This window comes from Delphinapterus leucas, chromosome 19 (genome assembly GCF_059928025.1).
Source record: "Delphinapterus leucas isolate spDelLeu-1000000601 "Yukka" chromosome 19, BTC_Dleu_Yukka2, whole genome shotgun sequence".
Classification (NCBI taxonomy): Eukaryota; Metazoa; Chordata; class Mammalia; order Artiodactyla; family Monodontidae; genus Delphinapterus; species Delphinapterus leucas.
This window is the reverse complement of record NC_143147.1, coordinates 63,855,005-63,872,631: the sequence shown is the minus strand read 5'-3', so window position 1 is coordinate 63,872,631 and position 17,627 is coordinate 63,855,005. Positions and strand designations below refer to the sequence as shown.

Here is a 17,627-nt window from a genome sequence, read left to right as displayed (position 1 = left end):
GGAGCCTTCTGGATAATGACAGTTAATGGCTTCCATAGCACCTGGGGCCTGTTTAGCACGACGCATCTGGTGAGCGATGCATTTGTTAAAAGGGAGAAGGTTGTAAGAAGGAGTGGAGGAGGCTGATGGTAAATAGAGAGCGATTGTCTGGGCACAGGATGCCAGGTGCCCCCAGGCTCAGGTCAGACCCAGCTCCCACCCGCAGAGGTGGCACCGAGCTCCCGTTGCTAGCTGGCCACAGGGTCCTCAGGCCCCTCGAGCGGCCCTTCCTGCTTCTGCGGTTGGAGTTCTCTTCCTCGTCCTCCAGAACCGGGCTCACGGAGTGTCGCCTGCGGCTCAGTTGCTTTAGAAACTCAGCCGCTCTTTCCCATGACACAGGCCACCCTGGCCCCCGGTGACCCCATCCTGCCTCTCCTCCCAGCCAGAGCCCCCCTCCCACAGGGCAGCAAGGGGACTGCAGGGGGACTCCTCTGGTCTCCCGCCTGCAACTTCATGGGCCCTCGGTGGCAGCCCTTGCAGTGCGACAGAGCCAGGCGGCCGTGGCCTTGAGAGAGGGTGCCAGGTGGAGACCAGCCCGTGAAGGTCATCCGCGCTCCTGTCTTGGTGGTGACATGGCTGTCTCTGCAAGTCACTCGCCTCTTTGCTCCCTCTGATCCTTGAGATAATCAAGCGGCAGTAGCCTCTCCGCGGACCTTCTCCCCGAGGCGCTGCTGTGGGTGACAACACAGACCAGCCGTTTGTCTCCGTGAGGGACTCGGGCCTCTGGGCTCGGGAAGTAGACCCGTCTCTGACACAAAGCCCTCTCAAGTGGAAGACAAATCGGCCAGTGAAGTCAACTCTCTAACATGTAGTTGAACCCGGGGTTCAGTTCCCAGCCTGGGGCGGTGGAGACACCTGGGCGTTTTCCTTTGTAGACCTGGTGGAAGGAGTTTCCCTGGTCCTGACCCCAGGCAGCAGGCGGCAGCAGGAGCGGGGGCAGGGAGTGGAGATTGTGGAAGCCGGGGAGCCCCCAGGCAGCCCCGCTGTGGGAGGGAGCGCGCCCCGCCCATGGGACATCCCAGGGGGGTGTCTCCTCTGGCCCCAGCTGACCCCAGGTGATTTTTCTAGAACTCCTCCAAAGGCAGTGAGCACCAAGGCCCCGTTAGCCCTCTCAAGTTTGCGCCAAGTTGTCAGTTTGCAATGAGCTCCCTCTTCATTTTGCTTCTGAACGGCAGGGGTGCGGCCGTGCCCCACCCCGACCTCCCTCCTTCCCACGCACCCTGCCTCTTCCCACCGCCCAGATTAGGGCCCAGACTGTCCAAGAGAGCCGAGCGGGGAGCTCAGGGTGGCAATAAGCTGGCTTGGGTTCTAGGAAGACAAAAGGGAAGAATGAGCACCAAAGGGACCGGAAAATCATAAATAAACGTGCTGAGCCGGCCGGAAACGTTCTTGTGCGTAATTAGGAATTTGTTCTGCCATCTGTTGAAATGAGGCTGGGGCAGACTTGCAGGAACCCCACCCCGAGCAGGGGCCCCCGGAGCTCCAGACAAACAGGGAAGCCTTTAAACTGGTTCCTCCAGGGTGTTCACCATGCCCTCCGCCAGAAGCCCCTGGTGCTGCCAGCACGGGATCTACAAGTTGGACGGCCGTTGCAAACAGCCGCTTGTCGGGAAAATGTCAGAACGTGTCTGACACGCGCCAGCATCGCTTCGTGTCTTTTGCTGCTCAAATAAGTTCTGGGGAGACCAGGCTGCTGAGTCTGGGAGACCCGGTTTGCAAATGCCCCTGAATTTGTGTGGACGAGAGCGATCGATTGCCGTCCCGGCAGGTGAAACTTGTTCAGGCCTCAGCAGACTCCCTGACCTGCCCCCCGTGCCGTCCACTGGTTCCTGAACACTCGGCTCCGGCCCAGGTGCGCAGGTCGGCCGGTATCCGTCGCCGGTGTGCACTGATGGGCCAGGCTCCCTGTCGGGCGGTGGCGAAGGCCGGAAGATGAATTGGGACTGTGTGAAAAGCACTATTGGCAGAGTGCTCAGCAGCGGGTCAGCATCCAGACGCCAGCCCCGTGCGCGGCCCTGCCATTGGCGTCTCCGGCCACTGCGTCCTGGGAGTGGCCTCAGAGTGAGCCTCCCTTGGGGCTGGCCCGGAGATCAGAGACGTGGCCCAAGCCACCCGCAGAAAGAGCTGTGTCGCTGGATGGTCCCCGGAGAGACCTTGGAGCATCGCCGGCTGCCTCCGTATGGCCTCCCCTCTGCCCCACCCCAGCACTGTGTGTACCTGGGGAACACCGGGCAGGGAGCCTCCCTGCCCCCACCAGCCTCCACCCCCATCGTCTTCAAGGAAGCCTGAGCCCAAGAGAAATGAGACGCAGGCCCACCTCACAGAGAGGCTGGGCTTCCTCCTGACTCCCAGCTCTCACTGTCAGCCGTAGGTCGACCAGGGACACTTAGGAGACGCCGACGACCGTTCTGTCCTTCATGTCCACAGGCCCGGCAGCGGTGGCGCCAGAGCCTGGAGCCCTAAACCACGAAATGGGCCGCTGTGGACTGTTCTACCTGGGCCGCCCAGCAGGGAGCTCTCAGGATGGAAGGGGCTGCGGCAGCACCATCACTTCACTCCCGTTACCAGCCCCCCCACCCCCGCCCCTGCAGACGCCTCCCACTCAGGGACATGAACAGCTGGCTCGGCTCGGGGCTCCCCATTTGGTGGTGTTAAAAAAACGATTCTTTCTAATAAAGGCAGCTCTGGCTCAGGACAGCCCTCTTCCGTCTGGGTTGTCAGGGACCCGCAGGGCTGCCTTCCCTCCGATTGTGTATTCAGAGCACCATGCACGTTATTCCCATCTCTGTGCTCCCTTCAAAGTGGGTCAGGCGCCGTCCTCCCCGACTGTTGGTGGAGAAACTTGAGCCTGCCTCGTGAATTGTCTTGGCCCCGCGCGCCCCACCTTCCCTGGCTGGTGCCCCAGATTTGTCTTCCAGACCGAGCCAGCAGGGAGAGGTGGGAGCCGGTGGTGGTAGCCCGAGTGGCAGAAGGTCCCCAGGAGGAGACCATCACCTGGGAACATAAGGGCTCAGGTTTTACCTGTCCCCAGAATGATCTGTGGCCGTGTGGCCTCTTCCCCCACGGATCTATGACTGATCTCAGCTGAGTGTCTCCTGGTGGGACTGCTCTGATCTGTCACCACCAGCAGCCAGGGGTCTTCTATGTCTGAGCCATCTGTTCCCCACATCCTGTTGGCTCAGCAAGCCAGCTCAGCGTTTGAATTCCTTCAGGGTCGCTCACTGCTGTCCCCTCACTCTCAACTGGTGCTCCTCGGGGGGCCAGGAAGGACCCTCGCTCCCTAAGGACGGTAGCACATGGGCCCCCCTCTGACCTTCCAGCCAGCCTTTGTCCTGAGCCTTTGCTGCTGCCCTACCTACCCTCTCTCTGGGCCACTGTCCAGGGCTTTCCTGGGCCATTAAGGGTCCGGCTTTCCCTCGTTACACAGCCAGTGGAGGGAATCCAGGAAAACCTTTTTATGTACGTTTCATTTCAGTCTTATTTTGTTCTTGGTTTTCTGAAAGTCCTCTCTGCAGACTCAAAGGTCAGTTGAAAGAAGAGGGACTGGAGGGTTCTGTCTTAAGGCTTTCAGGGTCGAGCGGACACCTAATCAAAGTCTGCTGAAGGGCCAGCCACGTGTCATCAAGTGACCCCTTTCATTAGCGGCAGGACTGACCTGAGAGCTCCGCTGGGCCCCAAGCAGAGGCCGTGGCTCTCCCGGCCGCACGTCCCCTCTGAGTGGCCTGTGTTGTCAGCAGCTCTGCTCTGCGTGTGGCTGACATGTGTGCTGGCCCGGCCATCAGGCAGGGACTCCTGTTCCACCAGGAGGTTAGCAGGCCAGCTGCCTGGACTCTGGCAAGGGAAGGGAGGGTGAGGCCCACGCGGGGCGAGGTGTCTGACGGACACTGATGGTTACAGGCTCGCCTCTGCTCGGAATCAGGCTGCACACGAGCCAGGGTGAACCCCAGGCAGGCAGCCAGGTCAGGCAGCCATATCGGTCTACAGAGCTAGTGTGGCCCAGGGCAACCCTGGAGCTCCGGGGTTTACATTCAGACCAGGGCAACCCAACGCCCCTATCACAATACTGCCTCTCCTCTTCCTCGCCTTCCTGTTTTCTCTCGGCATCCAGCCACTGCATGACAGCTGTCTTAGCTCAGGCTACTGTAAAATACCATGGGCTGGGTGGCTTAAACAGCAGAAATTTAATTTTTCAGCGCTGGGGGCTAGAAGCCCAAGATCAAGGTGCTGTCAGGGTTGGTTTCTGGTGAGGCCTCCCTCCCTGGCTTGTAGACGGCCGCCTTCTCACCGTGTCCTCACATGGCTTTTCCTCCGTGTGTGCAGAGAGAGAGCACGTACTCTGGTGTCTCTTTCTCTTCTTAAAAGTTTACGTATCCCATCAGATTAGGGTCCGCCCTTACGACTTCATCTAACCTGTCTAGAGGCCCTGTCCCCAAATACAGTCACATTGAGGATTAGGGCTTCGACATACAAATCAGAAGGGGGGACAGTGGCAAGAAGAAAGGGTTAAGAAAGGACTGAGCGGCCTTCAGGAAAGGTGACGGTGTGGAAGTTTTATATTTCCAGTCTCTGGGAAGGAGATCAGTCCACCAGCAGCCAGAGGGCACTCGGGTGCGCTTTCCCAGCGATTACAAATGGAGCTGGCTCTGACAGCTTAAGAATGAAGAACTGAGAGCCTGCCGTCCCAGGCGCCACTTGCCATGCCTTGAGAGTGTGGAAAGTTGAAGGATGAAAAGGCCAGAACTCTTGATTTCGTACTTGAGACTTGATTGCTTCAGAGACTCAAATACCTGCCCTTTATCAACGACCTGCGCCTCCTGACACACTTGGAGGTGGGGAGGCTTTGCCCTGAGTCCTTCTGGAGTAGAATCTCAGTCCCGTAAGTTGATTATGTAAACATCCTTCTCTTCTGCCTCCATGATGACGACGACGACGACGGCAACTACAGAGCTAGAATCCTCCAGAAACCACGGGGGCTGACCCTGCATGGGAGGGTAGTCTGATTGGCTTTGAATTCCCTCCCTTCAGTGGAAACCCAGGTGACTTTTTTTGCAAGGGCAGCAATCACAGAATGTCTCATCGACCTGACATGAAATGCGACCCAGGGCCAAGATGCTTCTGGAGCCGAGTGCATCTGCACGGGGAGCTTTCCCTTCTCCCCAGAGGGAGCCCCTCCCAGCCAGAGATGGAGTGTGTCCTGTCTTCTCGGAGCATGAAAGGAGGCCCCACCCCGACCACAGCCTGTGCTCAGGTGGGAGGGTGATGACAGAGGAAGGATGGATGAACGTGAGCACCAAAGAACCCGAACAGAATTCCTTTCCGGTCTCGCCCAGCCCCCTACAGAGAGCACATGCCGCCGACTCCCCCCAGATGACAGGTGGAGGGGACGGCTTAGCCTTGTGTGGCCTTCAGTGGAGGGAGAGGAGGTGTCTCTGATTCACAGAGCAGATATGAGCAGCCTGCCTGGGGTCCTCCTGACCCCCAGAGCCCCAAAGACTAGCTGACCCCTGGGCCAGAGACGCTCAGCAGGGAAGGGTCATGGCTGCGGCTCCACCCGGCTGGGGTCACGAGGATGACCCCAGTACCCTCCTTGGAGCAAAAGGAGAATTAGGGGAGAACTCGGTATTGACAAGGTTTCCTGCTTGCCTGGGCTTTCCGGGTGGGAAGTCAGGTTTTTGCGACAATAAAAGGGACTGACACGTTTCTGAGCGACTGCTGTGGGCCAGGCCCTGCCCCTGTTCTTTATTGTACCAGCTTATTCCATCCTCCCAGCACCCACGAGCATCCCCCTTTTTAAAGGTGACGGAACAGGGGCACTGAGAAGTTAAGTGACTGCCCCGGGATCACACAGTTCGGTGGCAGAATCAGGAGTTGAGCCCAGAGTAACTTGGGAACTTAAGCTTGTTTAGAAGAAGGGCAGCGGCCACCTCTCTCCCTCTCTCCTGCTCTTTCCAAGGGGTTAGAGCTTCGCGAGGTGAGCTGCCACTCACACCCCTGGCCTGTGGGTCTTGTGAGCCTGCCCAGTGGCTCTCTGTTCACAGTCGGTCCTATTCTTTAAGGAATGGTTACACAGCCGCCTGCGCCCACATTTAGGGCCGAGCAACTGCTTGGTTTTCAGTGGTTCTCAGCTCAGGCTGACGTTACCCTATCAGTTCCTCCCAGCTCTCCTGAATCTCGGGAGGCCCTGGCCCAGCTCTGATGACCCAGCCTAAGGAGAGACACATGCATGCCCCAGCACCTCTGAGGACAGTGCGGTGGTGAAGAAGGAAGCTGGTGCTGGATCCTCCCCCGGATCCAGCTCCCAGCCTGGAGCGCCAGTGCCCGAGCCTGGATGGGTACCCACGGCCGTTCATTAGCATCAGCCCTGGCATGTTGATCCCCTTCTTGGAGAAGAGAGCGCCATCCTCCTGACAGCCGCCTTGACAGGTGGCCTCCACCTCGCACGTGTCAGAGCAGAGCCACCTACAGGGCTCCGAAAACAGCAAGGTGTCTGGGGTCAGCATCAGGGCCGGTCCAGAGCTCAGGGGGTTAGGTGGCTCCCCAGGAAGCAGGCCCACCCGGGCGAGGCATGCTGCAGGGCTGGCTTGTGGGGAGGGCCCGGGGCTGCTGGCACGGGCCCCGGGGCTCCACTGGGAGGAGTCCATCAGCTTCGCCGTTGGCTGTTAATCACAGCTTCACATATATGTGTGCTCCGGGGCCCTCAGGGACTAAGGATGAGGGATCTGGCCTTAGTGGACATGTGTCCCCCTCCTCCGTGACAGCTGTGTTCCTTCCAGTGCCTGCAGAGGACACAGGAGGGGTCAGGGCCGGGCACGGGCCACTGGGCAGAGCCCTCCTGTGTTCCAGAGAAGCTCTGTTCCAGCTCGAACCCCCACCAGAATGTCCCTCTGACTCGATGACCCAGGACCACAGGCCACTTGCCCAGCCCCACCCAGCAGTGCCTTCCCTCTGTAGGGCAGGTCGCCCTGGTGGGCACAGCCCAGGGAACTGATAGCCCATTTTCCCTTTAGCTTTTTAAAGGCTGGCCCAGTATCACACCTCAGGCCTAGGTTTCAGGTGTCTTGTGCAATTCAGGGCAGGTGACCGAGGGCTACAGTGAGGAGACCTGGGCCGAGGTTGGGGGCAGGGGGCAGAGATCTTTCTGATTCCCAACAGGTCAGGTGCTTCCCTCACCGCCACGGAGCACACGGTCCCAGTAAACCCACGTTGCCTCATCAAAATATAATGCGAGCCAACTGGGGACTTTTCAGTTGTGTGGCAGTCACATCTGAACATTTAATTAATTTTAATAATATGCTTATCCAACCTAAGATATCAAAAATACCTTCTCAACATGGAACCAATATGAGAAAATGATGAATGAGCTAGGTCGCCTTCGTTTTTCACGCCGAGTCTCTGAGATCCGAGGTGCGTTTTAGGCTTCAGCAAGGCTCGTTTTGGGCCGGCCGCACTCAGGCACTCTGGAGCCCCATGTGGCTCATGGCTGCCCTGGTGGACAGCACAGCTGCGCGTGCTTCTCCTTCAGAGCTCGAGGGTTTTACTGCCACCTGCTAGGAGGGCCCTCAGAGGCACTCAGCATGCCCAGAGGTAGCCCATGCATAATTGCAAAGCCAGTCTTGGAGAAGGAGCGGAATGGTAAAACCATCATGAGGGATCCCGTGTCCCATTATCACAGTGTCAGCGTGACAGCCTAATGGGGGGCGCGGGGCAGGGGGCTCCTGGGAGAGCTCTGCCCTGCCCTCCTCCAGGCAGGGAGAGTCTTGGCCCGAGCTCCCCAACTCCCGTGATGCTCAGGCAGGTGGCCCGGCTCATGCCAGCCCCACACCGACCCCAGAATTCTGTAAGGAAGGCGGAGCTCTGCATAGCCTCACCGCCACTCCAAGTGCTTGGGAGAGCCCCACCACAGCCCAGAGGCCAAGGCAGAGGTCCGGAAGGAACTCTCCCCTCTCCAGCGCCAGCGCAACCCACCCAGGGCTGGGTTCCAGTGCACGAAGGCTGGGACTGGCTGCTGACCACTCTGATCTCTGCCTTAACCCACAGCCCCAAGACAGGCATACTGGGGCCACTGGTTGGACTCCCAGAGCCCCGGACCCAGACCTCAGACCCCTGCCCATCTCCACTTGGCCCCAAGAACGAGTCAGCTCCGACTCCTGTGAGGTCTGGGCCAGTTCACCTCTTTATGCAGCCGAGGCCCCAGGGTGGAGGGGGTCCGGGAGAGCAAAGGGAGGAACCAGGAGAGGCCGAAGCAGTCCAGATTCGCGGTCGTCTGTCTTTTCACTCTCATCCCCTTATAAGTCTGGACCACCTTTACCCTTTGGCAGGAGTTCAGAGGGTGTCGGCTCAGCGGCCCAACTCTGCAGAGGAGAGAGGCTCTGAGGTCAGACAGACAGAGAGCCGTGAGGCAAGACAGCTCCCAGCTGGGGCTCCTCATCTGACTCCAGCTCACAAAGAAGGGGGGAGGGGCAGGGGGCCTCCGTGGACAGCGGTGCTTCTCCTCTGACCGCGCAAGGGAACTCATGCATGACTCATTAAATGTCGTGAGAATGCATCTTGACATAAAATACGACCTTGACCTCCATCCTTGAGGCTGCTGACGCCCCCAGGACAGAAAGCTAGTACTGACATGACCCCACTGACCTGCCACCATCCTGATACTGTCACCCCCGACGTGCCTGTGCTGGAGGGCCGTTCCTGATGTAAATTTTCATTTTAACCTGACCTCCTCAGAAAAGGAGGGGGAAAGATGTCTCCTCTAAGCAGTGCCCTCAGGGCTCAGGATTTGTACCGAGATTAGGACTTGCCTCCCCTCCTGTCTCTCTCCCTCCCTCCCAAGGCAGCACATGTGGGGAGAGCGGAGAGCAGCTCCAGGTGGATCGATATGCTGGGCGGAAGCGGTGAAGTCCCGGGGCCCCGACCCCCTGTCGCCACCCTCATCGGGCTGCTCCTCCCCTCCTGCGCCGCGAGGGGGACAGCAGCCACGTTCTTCCAGGTTGGCTCTGGCGCCCGGTTCCCCTGTGACCCCCAGGTCTTCTTCCCTGGGCTTGGACGTCCCGAGACAGGGATCTCCCCATCTGCCCCCCTGCCCCTCCGCAGCTCATGTGGCTGTTAGGCAGTTCTTTCCGTGGTAGTAATTTGTGTCCTGTAAGTTCCACCCGGTGGCCCCCTGGACTGGGTTTTACTGCCTGCAGGACCGTAACTGCTGGCTCAGAGCGCCATCCCCAGATGCCCAGAATAGTATCTGCACGGTGGGCTCTCAGTACATCCTTGCTGAATGAACGAATGAACGAATGGTCCTGGTGAGCCCCTTGAGCCACACAAAACAAGCGCAGTTGTTCTTACGTGGGCTGTTACCGCAGATATTAAAAAAGAGGTCTCCTGATCCCCCACGTCACCTGGCAGCTGCATCTTCCGAGGCCGTCAGCCACTCCTCGTGTGACATGTGTCAGGCCCTCCCCCCTCCCCCCACAGCATCGTCCCCAGCAGCTCGCTGCACCTCCTCACCCCTTGGAGCATGACTCCGGTGCAGGATGCGGGTGGATGCAGGTGGATGCGGACTGCTACCCTGTCCGTCACGTGGGCTCCCTGAGCACGGCCCCCGTGAGGCTCAGAGAGAAGCCCAGCCCGCCCTGCCCTCGGGGAACTGTGAGGCCTGCTCACCCAGACGTCAGGACTGCTCGCGCCCTGTCCCCCTCTCCCAAGCGGCCACCCCCGCCTCCCACACGGCCGCGACCAGGTGGCGCGAGCTGCCAGTGGCCGCGCCCGAGCCCTGGGCATCCTGTGTGCACTGAGAGCCCTGCTCTCTGCCGAACTTCCTGGCTGCGTTTGTCGCTCACAACCTGTCATCCTCATTTCATCTTGATTTATTATCAGACCTAATGAGTTTTTGGAGCAGCTATCTCCCAGGGACGGGACGATCAATCTTAGGAGATGGCTGTTGAACTCTGCTTCCCCGGCAATGCGTGGAGGGAAGGGCCGGGAGCAGAGGACTGTGGTCCAGAGGGTAGGGCCGGGCGGCCCTGGTGCCAGGACCCCTCCCTCAAGGTCAGAGCTGCCGGTCAGGGCTGGCCAGACAGCTCGCCTTGAAGTCAGCGAGCCAGTTTCTGCCTGCGTTTCTTACAGCCTCTTGGAGATGTAGGGTTGAGGAGATGAGCAGAGAAGCATCAGCTCAGCCAGCATCCCAGCTGCAGGCAGCAGTGATGAGCTCATGTCCCAACAGCCAACTTCTCCCTGCCTCCTCCACGCCCACCAGACCCAGGGCCCCGTGGCCGAGCAACAGACAGGATTTCCCCACTTGCCTCTTTGCCAGTCCGCGCTGGCCTCGGCCTGGGCCAGGAGTAGCGCCGGGTCACCGGGGGACACTCCGCTAGCGGCACGACAGGATCGAGCTCTTGTCTTACAGCAGCTGCCCCCTTTGCCCCGACCCTGGTGGCCCACCTCTGCTGGCAGAGGCGCCAGCTGCAGCCTCGTGAACAGCTAATCGGCAGGCGGCCCGCCCGCTCAGCTCTGCTTCGTAACCCTTTCCGGCCCAGGACAGACTGCCTGGCACACGGGGGACTCCGCCTCCACCCCGTCCACCGTCTCCCCTGGGTGCTGCCCTCACACCCTGCCCCAGTGCACTTCCTGGGTGCGGTTCTGCCACACAGATCTCTGGCCCGCACACCCCTCCTGCACCCACCCTGAGAAATGTGACGAGCCAGACTGCCAGGGTCCTGAGCGTCCCCGAGGAAACAGGGAGGCCCTCACGGGGTGTCCTGTCCCGGGCCCGAGAGGGTTCAGCCAGAGGCAGCTCCTCTGGGAGGGACTGGGTCACCGCTTGCCCCTTGACTGACCACAGCTGGTGGGATTTGTGACGCCCCTCCGTCGTGGGGCCCTCGGAATCAGGAGCGGCAGGGCCGGAGTCGGATGAGAGCATCAGAAACAAATGATCGTCTTTATCGGCAGTTTCCACAGGCCTGTTCCCGTGCTCCCCTCCCCCGATCCTGTCCGCAGCAGTGTCAGCAGCTCTGACGAGAAGTGACAGATGACATTTCCGTTGAGCCCACTTCCAAGTGTCATTGTGGGAAAACATTGGTCTGGCTTCCCGTGAATCCTGGAAGAAAGGCCTCTTCCTTCCAGGGAGCGGGGAGGGTATGACGTGGCCCGAGGGGACAGTGGGGAGACCCCCAGCCTCCCACTCGGGAGGAGCCCTGAGCTTCCCATGGGCTGGCAGGCAGTCTCTTCAGCCACTGTTCCTTCACGCTCGCCTGCGTCACTCCCCGAGAAATGTCAGGTGTCGTGGGCTTTACCTGAGCGATGGGGGCCCGGGCTGGAGGGGCTGTCAGGTCTGGTCTGAACAGAGACAGCAGCGGTTTCTGGACTCCAACGCTGGAGACAGGGACACCGGTGGTCCCTGCGTGTGCCGAGTGGCTAAGGGTGGCAGTTCTGGGAGATCTGGATAACAGATGCAAGAAGCCAGAGACTCAGAGAGAGGCTGCTGGATCTGGAAGTATGTCTGTCTGCTGGGAGCAGCGGCTGGGAAGCCCGGCTCTGGGTATGAGACCCACAGGAGGGCCGCTGTAAGAGGTGCAGCTGGCCTGGAGCTCTGTTTGCTCTGAACAGATAGATCGTGGGTCCCCTACCGCTTCTGCAGCAAAGCCAGGTCAGAGTTACTCCCTGTACTTCTGTGCCTCCTACCTGTGCCACCAGGCCCAGGAGAACAGAGCCACATGCCCTTGGCCTCCAGCCTTGGACTCAGCTCCCACGATCCTTGAGCTTTGGTGCCATTTCTTCCCTCGAGTGAGCCCAGGTACCTTCCTTCCCGGTGTTGGCCCCTGGGTGCCTGCCTCCGCTCGGGGCTGCCCGCGCTCTTCACTGCCGCCCCTTAGCTGTCCCTGGCAGATGCCCTGGCCCAGGAGGACACCTCCTCCCAAGTGCTCCGTGCCTCCGCCCCTGCTCCTCAGACACACATTCTTGAAACCAAAGGAGAGTCAGGAAGCTGGCAGGAAGCCCCCCAACCCCCAGACCCCTGGGGCCGGTCAGGGAGCCGGGAAGCGCCTGGCCAGGAGCCTGCGCTCCTCTGAGAAGACAGCGGGGTGGCTCCGCTGCCGATCTCCCTGCGCAGCCCCCGTCATGCCCGGCCCTCACCCCCAGACACCTTCCCTCACCTGCTGGCGTGGGCGTGCACGGCATGTCCCCGACAGCAGCGGCCACTGCTGACCTGCCCCAGAGTGTGACCCTCACGGCCACAGGAATTTAACCCTTAGAACCCATCCACAGACTCTAGCAGAACCCGCAGGTTCTCTCTCATGGGGCTCGGGTCCCTCGGCAGGTGCCCCCAGACCAGAGGCTGTCCCAGGTAGGTCTGCCTCTCCTTCCCTGACTCACTCCCCTCCTGTTTCCAGCTTTCGCCATCATGATCGTGCTGGCCCTGGTGCGCATCGGACATGGGCGTGGGGAGGGGCGCCCGCCGCTGGCCGACTTCTCCGGCGTCCGGAACCTGTTCGGCGTGTGCATCTACTCCTTCATGAGCCAGCACTCCCTGCCGTCCCTCATCACCCCCATCTCCTCCAAGCGCCACCTCACACGCCTGGTCTTCTTGGACTACGTGCTGATCCTGGCTTTCTACGGCCTCCTCTCCTTCACCGCCATCTTCTGCTTCCGTGGTGACAGCCTCCTGGACATGTACACCCTCAACTTTGCACGCTGCGACGTCGTGGGCCTGGCCGCCGTGCGCTTCTTCCTGGGCCTCTTCCCCGTCTTCACCATCAGCACCAACTTCCCCATCATCGCCGTGACACTGCGCAACAACTGGAAGACACTTTTCCACCGAGAGGGGGGCACATACCCCTGGGTGGTGGACCACGTGGTGTTCCCCACCATCACCCTGCTGCCCCCTGTGCTGGTGGCCTTCTGCACACACGACCTGGAGTCCCTGGTGGGCATCACGGGGGCCTACGCGGGCACGGGCATCCAGTACGTCATCCCCGCCTTCCTGGTGTACCTCTGCCGCAAGGACACCCAGCTGGCCTTCGGCTACGGGACCGTCAACAAGCACGGGTCCCCTTTCCGCCGCACCTTCTGGGTGGGCTTTGTGCTGCTCTGGGCTTTCTCCTGCTTCTTCTTTGTCACCGCCAACATCGTCCTCAGCGAGACTAAGCTCTGATGGCAGGACAAGTCTGGTGACGAGAGGGGTGGGGCCCCCCCGCCCTCCCCGCTGGCAGAGCCAAGGGCTAGTTGCCTCCCAGGTGTCCGTGGGGCAGGCAAGGCCCGGGCTCTTGGAGGGTACCCTCCACGCCTCCAGCTGGGGGGCTCCCCCACCCAGGATTCCGCACAGTCTGCACCTCGCCTCACTTGCCGGGGTCACCCTCCTCCAGGTCCTCGTGCTGGGGCTGCCCCCAGCCAGCCGAGTCCCACAACCGGGCACACGGCTGCTCCTAGATTCTAGGACTGGTTACTGGGATCGAGCCCTCTGCTTTCACACACTCCACCACCAGGGCGGGCTCTTCCCCCGGAAGGGTGGAGACGCAGTGCTGGCACTGCCACTATGCCAGACACGTGTCCCCCCCACCCCTTACCCCGCTCTCCCAGTCCCTCCCGCATCCTTGTCTGGGAAATCTCCATTAGGGCAACCCCAGGTCCTACCCCTCCTCTCCACTGGGCCTGGCAGGGCTCACCTTCCCACCGGGCCTGGAGGTGCCGAGTGCCTCTCCTAGGGGAGTGCCTGGCCAGCTGACAACAAGGACCATAAGTGCTACTTGGCACCAGGGTCCCCAGACCAGAGCTGGGAGGTGCCAGCTCCTGTCCTGGGCTTCGGAGCCCATGATGACTCCAGAGCAGCGGGTGGGAGCAGCCTTTCCACACGGGCACAGCAGCCCACGCACGGGGTTTAAAGCCCAGAGCTCTCGACCCCTGAAAGGGCGCCTCAGGCTTCCTGCGGGGGGTGCGGGGGGGAGCAGCGTACAAGGGCCACCAGAGGGGAGCTACCCCCAGCTGTCACCACAGTGGCCTGGGAGCACCCCGGGCATGGAGCCCGTGGTTCCCACCCTGTGAGAGAGGTCGGGCCTGCCCCCCCCCCCAGCACATGGAGCAGAAGCTCTTACCTTACAGAAAAAACCCTTAGAACCCATACACAGACTCTAGCAAAACCCTAACCATCTACATTTCAGTCTGAATAAAGCACAGCTGTGGGAGTGCCCGGCCCTGCCCCCGCTCCAACACTAACAGTGGCTCCCTTTGGAGCCGAGCTGTGCGTGCTCAGCGTCCACGCTCTCCATGTCCCTTGGGCGCTGTGGGGTGAGACGGGGCCCCGGCCACCATTCCCATGGAAGGAGAGCCAGGTTCCTGGGCACGTCACCAGCTCCACGTGCTCCCCTCCCCCCCAACAATCATGCATGCACCTGCTGGGCCAGCCTTCCTCGGAGACACATGGGACCCTAAAGAACTCTGCATTTTCAATGTGCCTTCTCCTGCGTCAGGGCCTGGGGGCTCCTCCTGACCCTCCCTCGTGTGGCCCCGGCCCTGGGCCTAAGCCCACTTGTCCTGGAGCCCACAGCAGCTGGGCCAGGAGCAGCCTCTGGGGTGGGGTCTCGGCCCTTCCCCCTCCCTCCGCTGATTTCAGTGCCTTGCTCCTCTCTCCAGGGAACCCCTTGCGGCCTTCCCCCTGCATCTCACCGTCATTGAACTTTGGACAGAGCGAGGACGCCAGGTCTCCTGGGGCCCACGATGGTCTCAGGGCAGGGGGACATGGGATTTGCAAGAACACGGGGAGTCCGCAGGCAGCCCCAGCCCTCCCCTATGGCCCCCTGGCAGCCCCGGCCTGTGAGAGTCCCGTGTCATAATCGGCCGCGATCTGCCGCACATCTTCAGTTTTGCCGCACATCTTCAGTTCTCACAGCTCATCCGGCGTATTGTTATTTTTCCATCCTCGTGAAAGAAGGACGCCTCTTCCCCATTTGCCATCGTGGCTGCTTCCCAGGAGGCCTTGCGGGGTGGGCGGGGCCGGGGGCCTCCACGAGGCCCCGCCCCGCGTGGCACGGACCCCGCCGGAAGCTGCCGGGCTGCTTGCTGAAAATTAAAACATCTGTACTTACCCTTCTCCAATTACATTCCCTCTTGCTTAAGGACAAAGCAAATTAAATCATCCCACCGCCTCAGGTTCCAATCCAAATTTTGGACACAAATTTACTAGCATGGTAAAGCCAGTTTGATTTATGGGGCAGTCTGGAGCCACACAGCAGTGGAGCCGGATGGCTGCATTCCCCTCCACCTCCGACCTGGGCAACCACAGTCCTGGAAGGAATTGGCCGGAGGTGATTGGCCGTGGTCCTGGAAGGACCACGTCACTGGGTTCCTTTGCTCCTTGGTGTTTGCCTGCTGTCTGTCGTGCTAGAGGTCAGATGGGGTCAGCTTCCTCTCTACTGCTGATGGCCTGGGGGAGGGGGCGCGGGGACCCTGACAGCTAGACGTTCCCAGGTGAGGCTTGTTCACCTTGCCCATGCAGCACATTCGCCTGTGAGTTTTTACATCAGCTTGCGGGGGTGGGCCAGTTGGGTCATGGTTTCTGTTCTACCGATGGGCCCTGTGGTCTGTGGTGGGGAAACCAGAAGAGGATGCCAGCCCAACCTGGCCCAGGTACAAGTGTCGCTGTGGAGAAGAACATAAACTCAGCAGGCTCCACCCGACGCCATTCACCCGCACTGACCCAGACTGGCCCCGAGGGCAGGGCAGGTCAAGGTGGGAGGCAGCCTTCTCTGTCTCGTTCCCTGCCAAGGCACTGGAGCCTCGTGCCATCGCACCAGCGGCTCCTGGCTGTTCCCTCACCTGAGGCCAGAGAGATGACTGCGGGCTTATGGATGGGACAGATGGCGGGTGACAGGCCGGGAGGCACTGCCGAGTGGTGGGAGGTGGGCAGCGGGCACCTCGCCAGGCCCTCAGACACACACCTGTTCCCGCCAGATGGGGGCCAGGAGCGGCCTCAGCAATGGGAAGAGGCTAAAGTCAGAGTGGGGGGAGGGCAGGGGCTGCCCCCACCTCATGGGGAACCAGCCCAGGGGAAGAGCCTGGTGTGTGTGTGTGACACTGAGCCAGCGAAGGCTGAGGCCATGCCTGTCTAGGGACCGGATCCCTGATCAGGGCTGACACCCGGCTCTTGCGCAACCAGGATCCAGAGCTGCAGGAGGGAGCTTCACGATCCCTTCTCCCCAGGGCCTGGGGCTCATGGTGTCGATTGGAGAAAGGGGAAAGTGACATCTACTAGTGCCTGGTGTATGCGGGCACAGTGCTGGGCACTTTCCCCGTGGACCTTGGTGGCATAACTCACGGGTTAAGAGCGTAGACCGAGAAGTCGGACGTGCCACTTGCAGGCAGCAAAGCCCGTGCTCTCTCCTCCTGTCCTTTGTAACATGGGGAGGATAGTACCTGCATCACTGACCTGTATGGGGCTAAAGTCCTGAGTACCTGACACAGAAGTGTTCAATAAAGCTCTCAGGTGCTGATGCCCAGCTCCCTTGTCCCTTGCCAGCCATACTGCACGTGTACCACATACCTCTAGACTCGTTGAAGACCCTGGTTTAGGTCCTCAGGCACCTAACCGGTTTCATAGCCTCCTGATGAGCAAAGTGGCTTCTTAGCAACTGCCTGCCACAATTCAGAGGCGGGAAATGGACTTGAATTCTTTAGGGCTTTGGGGAGGGGGTGGTCTCTGGTTCCCCAACACCCCCAGGAAACTGAAGGACAGCCTTCCCCCATCACAGAGCCAGACTCAGGCCAGGCTGGGGAGTTTTGGAGCCAAGACTGAAGCTCAAGTATCGTAAGTGAGGGCATCGTGCCCCCTCCCCACACACGGGCCCCAGGAAAGAGGTGGTGTGGACCATGAACTCAGTAAAGACAGAGGAAGAAACAGCGATGGCAGCAGCAGGAGGGAACGGGGAAAGATAGTAGAAATTTCTACTGCTGAGTTGTGACCAAAGGCCTCTCCCTGTGTCCCACAAAAAACAAAAAAAAACAGCATTTGGGTATCTGGTGTCTGGGTTCAGCTGGCTGTGCTACACTGTCACACCCTTGTGTGTGATGACTGAACATCTGTGGCTTCACTCTCCCACACAGCCGGCCCCCTCCTCCCCTGCCAGGCTCTCTGTCCTCCCCTTGATAATGCAGGACCCTTCCTCGGTCCTCCCGCAGAGGGGCAGGAGGCATCCTTCCTGCCCCCACTCCCCATGGGACTCGCTTCTCCTCAGAATACATTCTTAGAGAAGGAGCAAGGTGGCCAGGAGCCCGGCCCCAGGAGCAGGATTGGCCCCTCCTCAGAGCCAGTCAGCAGCAGGCTCAGCTCTACATGTGGTTCTTAATTATCTTTCCAGTTCTTGGTTATTAATGATCTTGGAGAGTGAGCAGAGAGCAGCCTGGCCCTCGCAACTCCTCCAGGCGTTACCTGCTGCAGCCTTCCACCCAGCGCTGCGCTCAGACCGTGACCCAGGGAGCTCAGGTCCAGGGGCTGGTGGCCAGCGGTTAACCCTCTCACCTCCAGTGGCTGCAACCAAGGTCAAGCTCCCTTCCGCGGCACTGGCCTCTAGCACCCCCCTTAGACTCACACTCACAACCTGTTTTTGAGCCCC

The 17,627-nt window shown here is 60.5% G+C and overlaps 1 protein-coding gene across 3 annotated transcripts in view; it reads left to right on the top strand.

Annotated features, from left to right (window-relative positions):
- Window positions 1-15,836, top strand: part of SLC38A12 (solute carrier family 38 member 12) — a 58,334-nt gene extending 42,498 nt beyond the window's left edge. For 2 of the 3 annotated variants that reach the window (XM_022589694.2, XM_022589693.2), the window contains exon 10: window positions 12,417-14,447. In XM_022589694.2, the coding sequence (XP_022445402.2) occupies window positions 12,417-13,177 (761 nt within the window). In that variant the 3' untranslated portion in view covers window positions 13,178-14,447. Of the gene's footprint in view, window positions 1-12,416; window positions 14,448-14,652 lie in introns of those variants that run through there. The other variant, XM_022589695.3, reaches the window with a different exon arrangement.
- The last annotated feature ends 1,791 nt before the right edge of the window (window positions 15,837-17,627 follow it).